The sequence below is a fragment of the Tympanuchus pallidicinctus genome, unplaced genomic scaffold (genome assembly GCF_026119805.1).
Source record: "Tympanuchus pallidicinctus isolate F22 unplaced genomic scaffold, pur_lepc_1.0 scaffold2, whole genome shotgun sequence".
Classification (NCBI taxonomy): Eukaryota; Metazoa; Chordata; class Aves; order Galliformes; family Phasianidae; genus Tympanuchus; species Tympanuchus pallidicinctus.
Window position 1 is genome coordinate 28,636,478 of NW_026294721.1, and position 19,410 is coordinate 28,655,887.

The 19,410-nt window shown below is 37.8% G+C and overlaps 1 protein-coding gene across 4 annotated transcripts in view; it reads left to right on the plus strand.

Moving 5' to 3' along the window:
* FAT1 (FAT atypical cadherin 1) overlaps positions 1-3,177 on the plus strand; it is a 103,875-nt gene extending 100,698 nt beyond the window's left edge. For 3 of the 4 annotated variants that reach the window (XM_052682952.1, XM_052682951.1, XM_052682953.1), the window contains 2 exons: positions 790-825; positions 1,706-3,177. In XM_052682952.1, coding sequence (XP_052538912.1) covers positions 790-825; positions 1,706-2,331 — 662 coding nt within the window. In that variant the 3' untranslated portion in view covers positions 2,332-3,177. The remainder of the gene's footprint in view (positions 1-789; positions 826-1,705) is intronic. The other variant, XM_052682954.1, reaches the window with a different exon arrangement.
* Positions 3,178-19,410: the final 16,233 nt, after the last annotated feature.

Sequence of the window (19,410 nt, forward strand, 5' to 3'; positions counted from 1 at the left end):
AATAGCCAGTCATCTGCCTATTGAGTTCAGTTTTGCACTAAGTTTCCCTACAAAACCAAAGAAGCTGTTTTTTAAGTAGTCTCGTGGTCAGAACATTCTCCCAGTGAGGAGACCAAAGATATTTGAAGGGTCTCAGACCTTTTACCTTTCTTAGATACAAGTTTCAATTCTTAGGAGATGATTCTGGAATCAGAATAGGCAGGCATCCCTCCTTTCAGACCTCCATAAGGAATTACTGAGAAAGAAGGGTTTAAAGTTTGTCAGCACCGGTGCAGTTCTGTGCTAAGCAGAAGTTGTTGGGATTGCTGTATAGCAACAGGTAGATCTCCCATTCACAGCCTGTGGAAGCTAGATTCTAAAGTGAAAGTTCCATCTTCATCTGAGACACTAGAAAGTGTAAGTCCTTATAGATATATCCCTGTATCAAAAGCCAAGAGAGTGTGGAGCAAGAAAAGGATCAGTATTGTTACCCCTTAAAGAAAGTTCTAAATATGATGAAATGAGAATTTCAGACTGTGGACTCCAGATTATGCCATAACAAAACAGTGTCCCAGGTGGGCTTTACAATTGACTCAGCAGCAATTCTACAGCTAGTCTAATAAAGGAGGATCCGAGGAAAAAAAGCCAACTTTAGTACTGCTCAATAGAAAGCCATATTTACCTAGAGTATACTAAAAACAAAGGTAGCCTCTTAGTGAAAATCATTATATTTGTCTCCGTATTGGTTCTAGTATTTGATTCCTAACAACAGGTATTTTCTCCTTTTTCTTCTCATTCTGCCAACTAAAGAATCTTTTGCTGTTCCTGACCTCAGCAATTCAAGAGGTGACTTCTGCATGCAGTTCATTGATATGCACCAAAATATTTTTGTTAACACTTGGTTTTAACACAGACTTACTATCAATTGCTTGCTGTGCATTTGTCTGCAGTGATTACTCTTTTTACTAGATTTGCACCTTATTCCAGTTTTGTATTAATTTTCCTTTTTGGTATTCAGGTTAAAAATCTATACACACATAGGCATTTTTTAAATGACGTTAGGCTTACGCCTGGTTTTCAGCAGAGCAATAAAACCTTATTCAAGGGAAGGCTGCCATGCATGATCAAGCCTGATTTTGTTCTTCTGTTCAAGTGTGGAACATCTTTACATGTAGAGAAAGAGAAAGGAATTTTATCAGAGGTGCGGAAGCATGGAGAGGTGCAATTGTTTGAGATATTATAAAGCTTAACACTAAAATTCAGCCAAGTGGTAAAGGTCATTTTAAGTAGCCTGGGTACTTTACCAGTTAGAAATTACTTCTTTTACATAGGAAAAGCAAGGTTTATTTATGCTAAACATATTCAGAAGAAAACTGGGCATTGGTTAGCAAGCCAATTCTAATTACTCAAACAACAACTGATTAATAATTTAGCTGCACCAGATAAACCATTGATTATTTGCTGACGTATAGGTGTTCTCATTTTAGGTGAGATGTCTGAGAAAGTTTAAAAGTTTAAATGTGAATGATGCAATATCTAATGCATGGCATAATGTAAAGTTTTGTTGAATGTCTTTTGTGGAGCCAAGCACACTGTTCTCCAATTAACAAGTAACGTCCTAATCACAATGACTGCCTTGTCTTAATACATGCATTGAATTATCAGTTCAGACTGACTTGAAGATGAGATACTAACACTTTTTTTTTTTTTAACATTCACTTTTTAGGTTATCACTGGGATACATCAGACTGGATGCCAAGTGTTCAACTGCCAGGTATCCAAGAGTATCCAAATTATGAAGTGGTTGAGGAGTCAGCTCCCCTCTATACAGATCCAAATGCCATCGATACAGACTATTACCCTGGCGGTTATGACATAGAAAGTGATTTTCCACCTCCACCTGATGACTTCCCTGCACCTGATGAGCTTCCACCATTACCACCAGAATACAGTGACCAGTTTGAGTCAATACAGCCTCCCAGAGACATGCCAGCCTTAGGTAGCTTGGGTTCTTCTACAAGAAGCAGGCAGAGGTTTAACCTTAATCAGTATCTTCCCCATCACTATCCTGCAGACATGTCTGAACCTCAGACCACAACCAGTGGTGCCAGTGGCAATTACAGAGAACCTTATGCTCCTTACACATTAGGGTACAATAGAGACTTCGAAGCTCCCACTGTAGACAACATGTCCATGTCTGTGTATGCTTCCACGGCTTCGTGCTCTGATGTGTCAGCATGCTGTGAAATGGAGTCTGAAGTCATGATGAGTGACTATGAGAGTGGAGATGACAGTCATTTTGAAAATGTGAAAATTCCTCCACTTGATTCCCAGCAACACACAGAAGTCTGACACTCACACTCAACAAAGTGCCTGGACTCTTAACAGACTTAATCAATTCTAGAACAATTTTCAAGAGCTTTTTCATTTTCTTTCCTCTACCCCTCTTTTCCCAGCCTCAGTGAATGCTTCTGTTTCAGTGAGCTAAACTGGCATGGTGGCATTGGATCATGCAGTTCATTTCACTAAATCATCTTATTTCCATTTCCTGACCTACTATAATTGGACAGTTCCAAGAATTCCACTGACTGTGCCATTTTTGAACGTGTTTTTTGTACTTGCATTGTCTATGTTAAAAAAAATCACATACCACTTCTCCATATTAGCATGATGCATATATTTATATAGTTCTAATGAAAACTAATTTCCTCCTACTTTTTGTAAATTTTATGTACAGTTTTGATTTTAATAGTTTTAACTAGATTTTGTAGATATTTTGTGAATTTGTTTTCCCACTGAAAATAGTGGTGTTTGTGTGCCATTAAAACTAGCACCCTGAGTTATTATAATCAGGGCATCACTGTATGTATTCCCCCCAAAACCAAGGTTTGACATTTCATTACGAGAATTTCAACATATTCACACAATTCCAATTGTACATAGGTTAGGTCTGATATTTTTCTGGGTCAGCTACATGGAAATGTCTTAAGTGGGTTGCTGTATTTTAGAACTGTAAACATTTTTTCCCTTCTTGGAAAGTGTGTTGAAGACCCTCTGCATACCAGTTTAAAACCAAAACCACCATGACACGGTTTTTATAGTGTCTGTATATTTGTGATCCAATGGTCTTGTAAAGGTTTTTACTGAAAATTACCATTAGCCAGTCTTTCTTACTGACAATAAATTATTAATAAAATACTTTAGCCTTGCTCTGTCTATCTCTGTTATATAACATACAATTGACAAAGCAATCAGTGCAGCATTTTTAAGTCTATGTTTTGTGCTGTATTAAGTTACTTGCACAAAGCAACACAATTTTCTCTCCTCAGAAACCAAAATGCAGTTGGTAGAGATGCTCACTAGATGGCAGTATGTGTCCACTTAATGGTGTTTTTAAAAGTAATTGGGCCGGTATGAATAAAGATTGATGGGTATCAAACTTCAGTAGCCTTCTCACAGTTTGCATTTTTCTTTAAGCATATAACATCAGCTATTATGTAGCTCACTGAGTAGTTTTTCTGAATTTACTTAGGTAGGGGTGTTCATTTCTATTTATTCCTTGACTATGCACTTCCATGTTGAAATTTCTGTGCTAGTTTCTGAGTTTGTGAGTTTTTAAGCAGTGTTTTAATTGCAGACTCTTGTATTAAATTTACACTGAATGCAAGTCAAGACAGCATACCGTTTATCTGTAGATTGCCCAGATACTTTTTTTTTTTAACCAGAAAAGAACAAAACCCCTAACACAGTTCTCCAGCTTAAATTTGCTCTGACCATGAGTGAAAGGAGTAAGATAATTTTCTTTTACTTCCTGCACGAGGAACACTAAAACTCATAGCAAGATAGCACATCAGTGTGTTCTTTATCACAGCTACAAATCTTTTCACCTCCTTTTTTTCCTACTGCTATGGAAAATTCTTCAGCTTGGAATGGTACAACTGCAGATCCTGTCAGATTTCATGACAGTCAAGAGCTCAGCACAACACACCACGTCCTCAGTGTTAATTTGCTAATATGCAGGTAAGAATCTCTTGACGTATGTAAAAAACCTAAAATGAATGGGCTTAAAACTATGTTCTGGCTTTATGCTGCAGCTTTCATCCCCAATAGTAGAGTTTTCTGTACATCAGACTCATTGTTAAAGCATTTATTTTTTTTTTAATCCCAATAGCCTTAAAAGAATCTTATAGAACTGAGTAAAGGGTATAATACTTTCCATATTAATTTTGATCACTGCTTAAACTTTGTAGCTCAAGAAGAAATGAATGATGAGTTACGTAGCAGTTCTGTTCAAGATTTCTTATTATCTGGCTCTTGGTAGAAATGGAACTTCTGGAGTCAGTAAGATGAAAGCAGTACATAGACTTGCATTTTTTCTTACTATTACTCGAATAAAGATGAAAACTTTACATAACTTTTCTTAAGCTAATGGTTTAGAGCAGAAATATTGGAAAAGAGATTTTTGAAATTAAGACATACAAAAGACAGGAATCAACACTTTCTTAACCATCATTTATCAGTATTGAGGGAACTGTCTCATTACACTGCAAACAGCTTCAAACTTTCTTGCCAAAAATAAACCATAACAGAAAAACCTTACATAGAAAAGTGTCATAATACTCTTTTCTCTCTGCAAGGCCAATGCTGTTAAGCAGCACACAATTTCGTACCTCACAGTGAAAAAAAAATAAGATAGCATCATATAGCAGTCACAGAAGCAACAGGCAGTTTCAACTCCACAACAGCTTAGAAGCTGGTGTTTAAAGTAAGACCACATTAAAAAAATGCTCCCTTTATAGAAGTGCCAGAAGCTATTATCAGCAAACTCAAGTCCAGTAAGCACAACTAAACCCAATTTCCCAAATACTACTACACCACTACGCAAGAAATTTTACCAAAGCCTTAGGAGTCCAAGCTACAATAAAACAATCTCCACCAGTTAGCATCCATGGGATGACAGAACACAGCTGTATGTATCATGGGTTCATCAGTTCCTCTTCTTTCCTGTCCCCAGTGTGTATTTACTGCCACTAGTCTGTTTCTTTAAATAGCTGCTATTTAATATTTTAAGTTCACTCTAGCTCTGTTCTCACAAGAAAAGAATCTGTTGCCAGATGCATACTGTTTTCTTGCCATGAGCTGATTACAGGGAAGGGGAAAAGAAAAATAATCAGAGACATAACACACATTTGAAGCAATGGACTAAGATGCAACTTCAAAGGTTTTATGATTGTGTGTGGGAAATCTACATCACTGCAAAATAAACTCTTACACAAAATATTAATAGTCATGCAAGTGCCAAATACAAATCAGCTGTCATTTAATAAATTAGAACTCCAGAATGATTTTTACTACAGGATCCTTTAATGTAGTATTCCCTACATTCAAATGGTACAATCTGTACATCTGTAATACTCATAAAAGATGAGTCCAGGATATATAAGCACAGTCTTGAACATACTTGCAATACCTGAGTACTCATGAAAAGAATCTATTCTCTAGAAACAGATATTGCCTCTTCCAGACTGTTCACCATTACACCATACAAAGTTCACACTTTCTCTTGAGAAACTTCTAGACGAAGTTTCTGTTAGTTTACAAGTTCACAGACAAACAAATGAAATGCAGACTAGATAAATGCAAAGGTCAGACTAGATGATCTCTAGAAGTCATTTCCAACTTCAAATGTTTTGTGATTCTGTGGCAACTCAAGACTTCTATCTTGTAACAGCATAAGACAAGCTCACTGCAGATTTTTTTATTTTTTTTTCAGGTAAAGATAAATAAAATCATCTTGCAACTTTTAAGGAATTGGCATGTCCATAGTAAAAAGTCTTAACTTTTTATCTTATTCTTATCCTGCATTCTCTTTTCCGTGCTGAAAAATACCAGCTCATTCAGCCTCTCCTCACACAAAAGTTTCCAGACCCTTGATGATCTTACTGACTATACTGGACTCTCCAGTTAAGTCTCACTTGTACAGGGGAATAAAAAAACACTACCATATTATCCCACTTATTTTATTAAAAACACATATGAGCTTGTAGAATTTAAGGTTTCATTGATAAGATTTGGGTAAAAGTTAGTACTGTTCTGTGTAATTTGTATTTTATTTGGACTGTAGGATGCATTATAATTTTGCCTTGGAGCAGAGAATGAGCATAAATTCTACCTGATTAACAGTGTGAGGTAAAAAACAAAACCAGAAACAAACAAAACAGACAATCCTGTAAGACTTCTATCAAGGAGGATGGGGTTCAAGTCCCTCCTCCAAGGATATTTCATAATAAAATGGAATTAATAAATTCAGACTGTCCTCCAGCCTCTGCTCTGCCTCCGTGCAGCAAGTCCTGTCCCACATTGCCCCAAGGAAAATTCCTGCACTGTAGGAACAGATACAAATGTAATCAACTTAAGCCAAAAACAATACTGAATCATTGCCTACCTGAAGTAGTCTAGGTCTCTACACAGAGTCTTTGTGCTTCACAGCAAAGCTCTGCACTCCACACACAAGGGGCAAACAGTCAAGAATTAGGTTCCTCAGTTACTTTCCATCTGTTGGCAACTTTTAGGATTTCTAGCTACTACAAGCCCTCATTAAAAAAACCATGAAGATCCATTAATCCAAACACACTAAAATAGCCATCATTTTTGGCAGCGTTGTTCCTTTCACAGCCAGGATCACAGATTCACAGAACTGTAAGGATTGGAAGGGACCTCTACAGATCATTGAGTCCAAACCCTAAACAGGGTTTGGATGGAGAAAAAAAAAAAAAAAAAAGCATAGCATAGTATTTAGCATTACACAGCAAAGCAGGAAAGCAAGTTCTTCATCTAGATCTTAGAGACAAAAGTCTACAAGAAGGCTGTTATAATAAGAAGAACAAGAAGGCTTATAAGACTGTTTTCATCTCTCACACAAAGTAAATAAGTGTCTGATCTTACTGATAACTGAAAACTTACTGGCTACCAATGCCCATTTGCTATATCTGATCCAGTCTGATCTGAAAGTATTACAATCATCACAAATTTAATAAACCTCTGCACAGAAAAAAAAAAAAAAAAAAAAAAAAAAAAAAAAAAAAAACAATTTGGCCTTTGTAGCAATCATATAGGAGTTAAGATTGTTAGTAAGAACATGGTATTACGAACATTATAGCAAGAGGCTTTGCTTAATGAGTTACCACCAATGCTGAACCATATTTCATGAAAGGCCTTCATAAACTTTTTTCTGCAAATCACTTCTCATTTTCTTCATATTTTCTTGTATGTTTGGAGAAAAAGCTTTCACAGTAAGAAAGAGCACTGACAGGCCCAATTAATGATGGTATGATTCATTTGCATAATCCCCAGAGCATCAATCTGAAATCCCTCTCAGAGTTTGCATTTAACTTTAAAGAAACATAGAAGGAAAGACCGCATTGCATCAGAAAGTTTTGGCTTTCTAATTTCATATTTTTCTGGATAACTTTAAACACAGAGTCACTTCCAACTTCCAACATAAGGCTTCAAATTTGTCTAATTCAAACCATGAACATCAGCTGATGGCCATAAAGATAACAGGACTTTCTGCTTTGATTTTCAGGGGAAAAAGACTTCAGATCTCTAAGAAAATGGCTAAAATCATAATTAGTGATATGAGTGCAGAGAGGCTTTGTGCATTAAGATTTCTTTGTTTTAAAATCAAACCCTACTCTATCCCTTTGAAATTTCACCTACAAAAACTCAGTGTAACTGTTCAGAAACACAAGGGTGGGAGGAATGTTTATTTTGCCTGAGTCTTCAAGTGTTTAAGTCAGATCTTTCACTGGTCACCCACCCTGGGAGATCCTGCAGAAGAAGGCAGAAATACTGGGGCAACAAGGAAAATTGAAAGATGCATTTTATATCCCAAGATAACTGCAGAAGCAAGAAAATAATAGCAGGAACAAAACTCAAAACAAACAAACAAATTAAAAATTAAAAAAAAATAAAATCAAAAATCAGAGCCAGTCATGCACAAAAGAAAAATGTGAGAAATTTTGAAAGTCAGAGGAATACAATTGCAGAAAAGTACAGCTGAGTTTCCATTTAAGTCCAAGGAAGTATATTCTAACAATAATTTCAAAATCTCTTAAGAGACCTCACCTTCCACTTTTATTTTGACATTTACATTTGTATCCCTAAGGTTTCTTTTGAATCAGTTGGGTAATTCTTGCTCAGCAAGCAAGCTTTTCTGACAGCTACACTGTGGAGCTGCACTCCTCAAATTGAAGTCCTGACTGACTTGGGCAGTAGTTGATCTTTCTGGGCTGCCCACGATATCCTTCCCTGTAAGGAAAATAACTTCCTTTCAACAGAGCTATTAGGATAAATACCTATCACTATTCTACTGCTACAATTTCCCTATTGGCCACCCCAAAAAATCCCACTACCAGGGTTTAATATTATGAAGAAGAAGTGAGCAGACTCAAGTTTAAGTCTCCTCAGTCTCATGAGGACTGCAGTTCATTCTCCTCCACTACCTCCGTTCTAGCCAAGGTTCGTAAATCCTTCTCCCATAACTCTGCTAAACTGCCCACAGCCACTTTGCAGATTAGCAAAAGTCCCAATTGCTCCCTCCTGAGCCACATAGCACAGGCACACAGTAGTAAGGACTGAATTTCTGTTCTCAGAAAACAATAGTGTTCACACATACTGTTAAACAAGTGCAGAAAAGATCTTGCATAAGAGGCTGCCATTCAGTTCAGACACTACCAATGCACTCCTCCAGCAGGGAAAAAGTACTAGCTATGCTACATCCTGGATGCCAGGGAATATTTCCCTATTTCTGTAGTAAAGCACATTATCTTAAGCAGCTTTAAGGATTTATCTTTCTTTGGCTAAAACTAGTCAGCTTTCTTGGGGAAAAATGCAGAAATATCTTCCCTTGCATTCATTTCTAATTGCTGTACCAGAAACTTCTTTAATAAAAATCAGTCTATTTAAAGACCCTATACAGAAAAGTCATGACTTTAATTTTTTTTTAAAAAAAACAAAAAACAAAAAAAAAAACCACACCCACACACCAGAAAACACAACTATGCAGCTTGGGTAACCTCTCACCTTACAGAGTCTCAAGGAAAGCATGCAGCATATAAATTCTATCTGTCTGTGCAGAATTGGAGAAAAATAACGCAATATATAAAGAGGCTATTTTGTTTGAGTATGAGTTCTGCTCATGTCTAGAAACAACTGTACAAGGATGAAGTCACATAACTTCTATAACAACCTTAATTAGGCTTTGCTATGTAAAATAGCTAGACACATCAACAACCATTAGCAGGCAAACACCTAATTGTCTCAGAGATTAGGCAAATTTAATCCCTTGTCATTAAAAAGAGAGAGGACTGTGGAATGGTGGAGACAGGGTGAAAAACTTCACTCCCTCTGTAAGCAAAAATCAGGTTCATGACCACCTGAGGAACTGAAAATCCTCAAATTTATGGGTCCCGATGTGTCCTACAATCCTGATAGAATTGGTTGATGTAGTCACCAGCTCTCTCTTGTCATAATTTGAAAAGTCACAGCAGTCAGAAGTTCCAGGTGACTGGAAGAAAGGCAGTGTAGCACCTATTTTTGGGAAAGATAGAAAGGATGACCCAGGAAACTGCTGACCTGTCAGCTTCACCTCTGTGTCACAAAAGATGATGGAAAAGATCCTCCTGGAAGCTATGCTAAAGCATACAGAAGACAGGGAGATGATGTGAGACAACCAGTATGGCTTCACCAAGGGAAAATCCTGCCTGACCAACCTAGTGCATTTTTTTGGTGGCCTACGTCAGCAGACAAGTGAAGAGACACTGATGTCATCTACGTGGACTTCAGGAAGGCCTTTAGCACAGACCTTCACAACATCCTCTTCTCTCAAAAGGAAAGGCATGAATTTGCTGGGCATACTATCCAGTGAACAAGGAGCTGGTTGCAAGATGGTACCCAGAGAAGCAGTCAATGGCTCAGTGTTTGGATGGAGATTAGTGATGAGTGGCATCTCTCAGGGACAATGCTCTTCAATATCTTCATTGATGATAGTGGGATCTAGTGTATCCTTAGCAACTTTGCAGATGACACTAAGCTGTACGGTCAACACACCTGAGGGATGAGATGCCACACAGAGAGACCTAGTCTTGGACAATGGGCTCAGGAGAACCACATCAGCTTCAACAAAGCCAAGTCTTGCAACTGGGTTGCAGCAGCCCTCACTAATCATTATAAACTGGGAGTTGAGGATTGAGCATAGACCAGCTAAAAAGGACTTGGGGGTACTGGTGGATGGCAAGCTGGACATGAGCCAGCAATGTACTCTCACAGCCCTAACAGAAAGCCAACTGACCCTGTGCTGCATCAAAAGAAGAGTGGCCAGCAGGTAGAGCAAGGTGATTCTAATCCTCTTCTCTGTACTTGTGAGTCCTCACCTGGAAACTGTGTCCAGATGTAGAGTCCTCAGAACTGGTGAGCCATGGATCTGCTCGAGGGCATTCAGAGGAGGGCCACAAAAATGATCCAAAAGATGGAACATCTCCCCTACATGGACAGGCTGAGAGCTGGGGCTGTTCAGCCTCGAGAAGAGAAGGCACCAGGGAGATCTGATAGCAATCTTTCCTTATTTAAAGAGGGTCTATAAGATAGAACAGGACAGAATCTTGAGTAGTATCTGTTGTGACAGGACAAGGGAATATGGTTTCAAATTGAAAGAGGAGAGATTTAGACTGGGTGTGAGAAAAAAAAGTGGTTGTTTGTTGTTAAATACACAATAGGGTAGTGAAGCACTGAAATAGGTTTCCCAAAGAAATGGTGGATGCCCTGCCCTGGAGACATTCAAGGTCAGGCTAGACCAGACTCTGAGCAACCTTAGATCAGATTGCTGTGGATGTCTCTGTTTATTGCGGGGGAGTTGGACTAGATGACCTTTAACGTTCCTTTCCAACTCAACTGATTCTATAGTATGATCTTTGCTTCTGTCAGCCTGGATCACAAAGATAAATCTGCTCCACTGTTTTAGGAGTAATAAATCCTTCTGCTTTACTGAATCAAATCAAGACTATTTGTATATAAAGGCAAAAATGAGATTTACGGTAACAAAGAGATCACTGGTACTGAGAAACCAAGAAGAAAAACAGATCTTCTAGATGAAATCTGATCCTAATTATTTGAAAAAGGGATCTGGTGGTGAACTAAGCATTTCAGAGTACTTCACAATTAGTTTATTCATTGTTTCACCCTTTCAATATACCATTCTTTACCACAGGGTTGATTCCATAGTTCATCAGCTCTGTAAATACACAAATCATTTCTCTGATTCCCATTTGTCTTGGTATCTCACACACACCCTCACAATATGTAACTTCCAAACATGGCCTTGCCAGTGACTACTTCATTGCATAAAATACTCTATGAGCCCCTAAGAATATAAGTACTTTTAGTACAGAGCATGCATAATACTGTTGAAAATATACCAATAAGCAAAGCTTAATTTATAAATCTGTTGGAGCATCACAAGCTAAAACTGCCTATCACCATGGTCACAAAAGAGAAGAATCTTTTTAAAGTGAGCTAGAACCAGGAGCTAAAATGCAACACACATTTTACAGAGATGTTGCATTATCAAGCTTGTCTCATTTGTCCCAGATTTGTACCAGATTTGAAAGACAAAAAGGACACCACATTGAAGAGAAAGAAAGGCTATGAATATCTTGAAGGAATCTCTACAGGAGATTGAAGCTGTAAAAATTGAGGAAAATAAAAAGGAACAAATCCTGGGAAGTACAGTGCAGAGTAAGATGAGACTGGAAGGCTTGAGGAAGAGTTTGCAGATGACAAAAATTAAAGTTTGCTTTCAAATGCATTAAAAGAAAAAATTCTACCAGAGACACTATAAACATAAAACTAGTGGATGATCAAGCTACAACAAATCTCAGCGAAATCAAGACTAACATGTTTTCAGCATTACGTCTGTGTCTGCTATGGAAGAGGTTGAACATTTTCTCTGCTTTCTAACACCTCAACCTGAAATATCACACAGTCTTAGGAAATTAATGAATGAGAATAAACAGCATTGAAGATAACATGGCACTAAACCAGCACTTCTGAAGCACTTAAGTCCATGTTATCTTGGGCAGAGCCAACTAAAACTGCCGCAGTACCAGAAGAATGACAAAGATATACAGTTAAAGACAAGAGACCAGGCTAAATGTACCAAGCACCAGGTTCACATGGATGTAGCACTTAAGGGGGAAAAAAAAGCAAATACTAATATCAGAAGCACCAGGAAACAAGGATATTGAGCTGGTCAAACCACACAGTCTGGTCTTCTGCTTGTAACAGGACAGCTGAATTTAATCAAGCAGTGCCAGTCTGGGCATTCATAGATTCTCTGTGCAACCCTTTCATGCTTCCCTTGCTCCTACATGTAAGGGACAAAGGAACACTTGTCAACATGACCATTATCAGAATGCTCATCCAAACTGTTCAGTTTAACCTATTATGAAAGCAAATCTTACACAGACACTGCAATGGAAAAACTTAGTCAGCATCAGGGGACAAAAGCTGCACATTTCTGCTTTTATTCAGATAGCTGTAGGACAGCAACAGCAATTCATGATCAGTAAAAAAAAAAAAATGCTACTAGCATTAGTACTCAAAGATAACCAGATTTGTTTCTGGAATGATGATTCAGATGAGTTGATTCTGGAAAAAGATTTATGTTACAACAAGACTTTGAAAAAGAAAAATGGAAATAGGAGGCCTTTGTGTAAAGCAGTGTTTTCACCAACGTTTCCCATGTGAAGGACAATAATTTAAACAGCTTGGAATACTGATTAAAGGTGCAAGAGAGCTGTGCTAGTGCCTTTTCCCCGTTTCTGTGAATTATTTCAATTCTGTTTCCTGTGTTTTGTTAAATAAAACAAACAGTTGCTTTTCTCTTAAGATGAACTAAAGATTTAATTGACCAAAGGTGTTTTTTTTTCCTGCTCTCCTCTAAACATTTATTTTGCAAAATAAAATAACTTCCCTACTGCTGTACTAAATGGAATTTTCTGTTTAGTGTCTTGACCAAGGAGAACTTACCTTTACTGTCCTGTTCCTGAAATTGCTTTTCCGATTCATTACTATGTGGCGATACTGTTAACTGTTTCCTACAGTGACAATCCCTCTACATTCTTCTAAGGTAACACAATACTGAAGAAACTGTTTTCTGTGCTAGGAACAGGGCTTTAAAGAAGTCACTGCCACAAGAGAACTCTTGAATGGTTTTAATTTGCTGCTTCAAGTCTTACAAGATTAGAAGCAAAATATTAGTTGTAACTTAAAATCCATTACTACTTCAGGTATTAACCGTTATCGTACTTGTCCTACTTCTCATTCAGCTAACCTTACATATGCTTCACTTCAAAGAGTGAAAAAACATGTGAAGATGATACCGAGATCTACAGCCTGAAGTTAATAGCACAGAATTCTTAGTGAATATATATTATAAGTATGGATAAAATGCAACTGAATTACATTCTATATGCTTTCAGGGAATGTTAAAAGTTAATGCTGTAGCCTTCTAATATAATTTTCTGTTCACTTGCATTACTATACAGTAAAAATGAGACAAGAAACACTGGACTATCTTTTCATTAGACTTTACAAAACTAGATATTTTTTCAATTCAACTAATAACAACTACCTATTACACTAGATACATTTGGGACTCAACAATATTTTACCCATCAATGCTTTTCTATTTCAGTTCTACATTTGTGAAAAATAAAGTGCTGACATATCTAGATAAGTATCCAAGAGCAACACAGGGCAATGCAAGTGTTAACACCACAGCCTTGGGAAATACTGGCAATCATAATACCAATAGTCCTATTCCATGGACTTTTTCCAGTGCTTCCTCCAGAGCATTTCACAAGCCTCTCAATCAGCCTGAGACACAGATATGCTCGTAGCATGTGGAGAAATGTCTGTTACACTTGGTAGATCAAACACTTCTGCAACATCATTCTTCGTAACTTAGGCCTCACCACCACTAAACATATCACCTTCAAAGTACACTACTGGATCAGTAAAACAAGAGGAGCAGGACCCTTCCAACACTGCCTGGTGTTCAGTTCCAGACATGATGCCTGCTATGCATGTTCTTTGTTGGCCACCAACTTACAGAAGAACTCACTGCTGGCCAGTTGCTGCCTTCTCAACCACTTCAGAACAATAATGGGTTAACAAAGTTGTTCTAGGGACTAGACAACATCTCTGCCCACATTCCCTTTAAAAGCCCAGGTCTGTTCTCCATTAAAGCATTTTACTTTACTTCTAGGTTGTTCTGTAGAGCACAGCCCAGCAAGGAAGCTGCCAGGTACCCGGCACCACAGCAAAACAGATTTCGCTGATTTTCCCTTCTTCCTTTCCTTCTGCTCTTCACTCTGACTAATGCTGTTATCTTAACACTGCTGGCAACCTCACATGTAGCAAGCAGAGCCACCTTCCAACATTCGTACTTCCATTCAGCAGTAGCTGAATTTAATCAGTGCTGCATACGCAGAAATTCTGAATGTCAGAAGCCTTTCCTCATATCACAAGGGGCCGCTGTTAACTGCTACGGCGAGACAAGAGGATCTGCAAAGCACTGCATACATTATCAAGCAAAATTAATCAAATCAGAGCAATGAAATGGAGTGACAAGAAGTGCAGAAACAGCTCCTGAGCTTTAGCACATAAAGATTTATTGCAGGTAAATATATATTTATGTGGTTTTATTTGCAGGACCTGGCTTGCTGCTACTGCTATCAGGGAACAAGAATCAGCATAGCAGTACTACATTGCTTATTAAGAAACCATAGAATTACAAGCAGCACATGAACTGACCTTTAGATACTACAGATGGCATGCCAGCCTGAATTAGTGAAACTGGATGTTACACAGCAATACTGTCACGGTTGCTCGGCATATAAATTAGCAAGGGAAACTCTTCCCTGAGGAAAACAAACACGTGAAGGCTCAGAACAAAAGTAACATGCGTGAGAACTGCAGCTACAGCCAAAACACTGGCTCTGACATTGAACAGAACTGGACAGATGAAAGACACCCAAGGGACCGCTATGCTCCAGCTCCCAGGATGACCTCAGTCTCTGGGGCTGAGCTCATCACCCAGCCCTGCATATATCTGGTGTGACACACGGAGAGCAATACTGCTTTTAAGATTATTTATACTACCAAAGCAGCATGACACTAAAGGAATTGCACTCTGAAGCTCATACTTATTCCCTGAAGTATCTAAAGAACATTTATTCCTAGACATAATTAAGATGTAAACACATTTTAAACAGACTGGAATTTCTCCTTCAATTTGCAATCATCAACAACAGACTGGTTCCTTGTACCTAAGGCATCAGTTCAAAGATGTTTTCATTATTCTGTTTTTTTTTAATATTGATTTAGGAGCTGGCCCAGCTGAGCTCTCAGCCTCTCAAGAGGAAACTAAAGAAACTGCACCTGGCCTTTTCATCTGCATGTCTAACTGCACTCATTGTTGTTTGGGGAGGAGAAATAGGTATCGCGTAAAAGACACGCTACTTATGAGATCTAGAATTCCAGAACACTACTCAGTTTGGACTCCAGTGCAAGCTGTTGCTCACATACCAACAAAATGCTTGCCCAGCTGCAGAGAGGAGGCCCTCCACCCATTTTTAGAGAGACAAGAGAATTAGATACCACAGTATATACATACAGAAGAGCAACCACCTTGCTTCTCTAGAGCAAAAGCTTAAACAAGAAAGCAAATTATTAAAGGCTTATCATACAATTCCCACAGGCATTCCTTGACTGCAGAGCAAACCAACTGAAGTTAGATGTTAGAAGGAATAACATGCAGTCCAGATTCTGTTTCACTAAATGGTATCAAAGTATATTATGGCTCATCTTGGCAATAAGACCAACAGAAACAAGCCGCAACAAGACCAGTACTGATATCCATTCCTTAACCATGCGTATACATACCAGCCTTTCCACCTCCTCAGCAGCAAGCAGAATTAGAAAATACCTTTTGATGAGTCCATCCTCACATCTCACCAAGCAGCTGCTGGCTCACTTCATCAGATTCCAGCACAGCATGGCTCTTCAGAGGATTCCCACCTCACACACAACCCCAGCAAGATGAGAAACCCTTTTAGTAGCCCACCTCTGTAGCAGGACTTATCCAGAAGACCTTCCCCTTTGTTCTGCCTGCTCATAAATGAAAAGTCACACCCTCTCCACACCTATGTCCTATAGCAGTAATGCTACCCATCAGGTACAGCCCAGTGCACTGAGGACACCAGCTCTTATTAACTCCTACAATACCAAATGGCAGCGTTCTGCACAGATTTCTGGGAGAAGTAAATTTCCACCAGGGATCTGAAGAAAGTACATATGACAACATGGAAGAGTGGAAGAAAAAAAACACCAAACCCCTCCCCAACCCTAGACTTAAGAGATTTGTGTGTTCAGTTAAAAAAAGGTTTAAAAGGAAATGACAATCCTTTTACCATTAAGAGCATTCTGAAACATCTCAGAAACAACAGATGAACAGTCCTCTGTTTTACTAATCTGACCAAATAAAAGTTTATATCAGAATGGGACAGATTACTCTCCCTCTCTTCCAAACATATATGCTGCAATCTGCCTAAAGACCTCTATGTTTCCTTTAAATGTGATCCCACAGTTTGAATTCCCAACATGGCTAATCTCTGTATCCTACACATTCCTCTTGCCCTTGTGTATTTGTAGTCTTCACAGAATTATAAACAATATTAAATTATCCTTGAAGAGGTACTATTTTTCCCCCAGCAAATCCTCTTGTTAAGCACATCTAGTTCGTTAAAGAAATTCTCTTCCTATATTTATGTCATAAAAATTTAGGTCAACAATAATAATGTTTTCCAGTTACACATTTTTTGCTTGTTTAGAATTTCATTTCCTAAATTGCTCACTTTTCTCTTTGTTGACTCACCACCACCATATATACTAACTTTTAGCATCAGGCTGAAAGTTCAGTATTTTCCAGTTCTCTGTCAGCTAACAAATCTCAGAAATCCTAACATCAACTCTCCCATGACTGAGTCAACTTTTAAAACACAAAGTTCATTGGTTTTAACAATATATTTTTCCTCTTACACCAAACACATTGCACTGTTCCACATGACACCAAGTGCAGAGTGGTCTTCCTGAAATAGCAGTCTTGTAGTTGTAAACAAGGCAGAGTTTGTATTAGGTTCTCTGCATTATTGCCTCATTTATAAAATATAAAATGTTACATAAAATATTTCTGTTGTTTTTTACCTCTCAAAAATATTTATTTCTTGCTTCATTGTTCCTTTCATTTTTAAAACATTCTCTGCTGCCCATTGAGAGACATCTCAGGATGTCACTGGCTCTTTTGCTTTAGTTGTTAGCGTATTGTATCATCATGAAGTATATCCATTTTCTGTACTGTACTAGCATTCTAAAGGTTGCACAGAAAATACATTCGTGGAGAAAGAAAATAAGCTTAAGAAGATCATTTAGTTCCAAACCCCTGACAGGTAAGTGACAAAAAACCCTACAAAGCACAAGTACAGCTCTGAACATAGCCCAGATGTGCTGTCAAAAACACGTGAGACCTCCTGCCACTAAATGTATTCAGTGCACCATGCTCGAGCACTAGAGTCAGCCTCAGACTGCATAAACAGGCTTTGCAGTTTTTTCCCCTTTTTTCCTGCTGTTAATTCCACCTTCTAACCTCTACGCTGCCTTGTGTTATCTAACCAACCTCACACACAAGACCTTCACAAGACCAAGGAGCTCATGTGAGACAGCAGTTGAACTTACCAACAGAAAGTATTCAGTTTCTGTTGGCAAAGTGCCATCTTTCCTTATGAGGCACACATTATGGCACTCTCTAAAACAGAAAAGACTTGCTGTCCTATCTTGCAACCAACTCACAAAGATTTTGGAAAAAATTTCCTACCTTTCATATTTCAAGCACACACACATATCCATCCATATCCTCCCAGGCTCCTTCCACTACTATCTCTGCCTGCTTACCCTATCTTTTTATACATATAAATACCTCACCTGAGCAAGAGTTTTAATAACAACACTGACCTGACAGGATTGGAGTATTTGCTGACCCTTCTCACAGACAAGCACCTGACATGGATACCCTTCTCTCAAAGTCTCTGCTACCTGGACATTATTGAATTATATTGGCATATGTCTGCTTTGCAGACAGTTAAAAATTCTGGAAGGTATTAGAAGGAATTCAGCATTTCACAAATGGATGAAATAGTGCCATGTTTAATAAATACAATGATTTTTTTTCCTGACAGCTAATTATTATGTGACAACTGTATTCACCAGAGAACAAAACTTTATTGCCTTGATAACAGGACTGAAAAAATAAGAAGGCAATACAAGTTATTTGTCTTCGTGGATTCTTATAACTAAAAGCTGTCATTCAAGACTGCATCTGTTCTGCAAGTAGACTGAAAATAAAAGTGCACTGGTGCGGTCCATTTAATAATATACCTATGACCTCAAAGTATTAACGTTAGGAGGTACCTATAGCAACACACACTTTATTACACAAAAAGCAATTTAAAAGAAATACACTAACTCTCCTACCAATGAAAACAGTGCTTCTTGTAATACAATTTACACTAAAATTAAGGCTTGAAGATTCTTCTTAAGCATTGTAGGACATATTGATCTTCACTAAATTTTAAGTTTATCCTATTTGCTTTAAAATTTTCTGCAGAGGACTGGCAAAAAATACAAGTCTATTAACATATAGGGTAATAAGAAATGAAAAAAAAAACATATTGATTAAATATATATTTATATTTTTTTCCCTGATTTTGCTGTTCATGTCACTTGAGACAGCTAAGTCTTTTTCCACAATTCATCCACCCATTGTCTCTTCTTTTCAGGATCTCAGAAATGCCTAAATACAATAGCTATCTGGTATAAATATCTCTTGATAATGTTTAGGCTCTCTAACACCCAAAACGTGTTTTCAAATATCATTTACTATTCTCTATACACTATAATCAGCATATTGTAGTCATGCCACTGTCAAAGGAGATCTTATGTATTTTTGTTGCTGCATCTCCAAAATGATAATTGGAAACTACGGTTGCCCTTTAAAGATTACACAGGAAAAAAAAATAAAAAACACAAGTTACCCCTAAAATATGTCTCCATAGACATATTTTCAAGAAGCCAGCAAAGGAAGGAAAAAGGTGAGCAATTTCCCATTTTGGAAATAAAGTTCAGTAGAAAAGCTAATAAAATTTCTAAAATTCACCTGTTATAGAGGAGAAATTGACAAATTATGAAATAAGTGGAAGAAAAATAAAAGAAAATATCAGTTTCTAACCAAATTAGATGACCAAGAGAACACCAAGA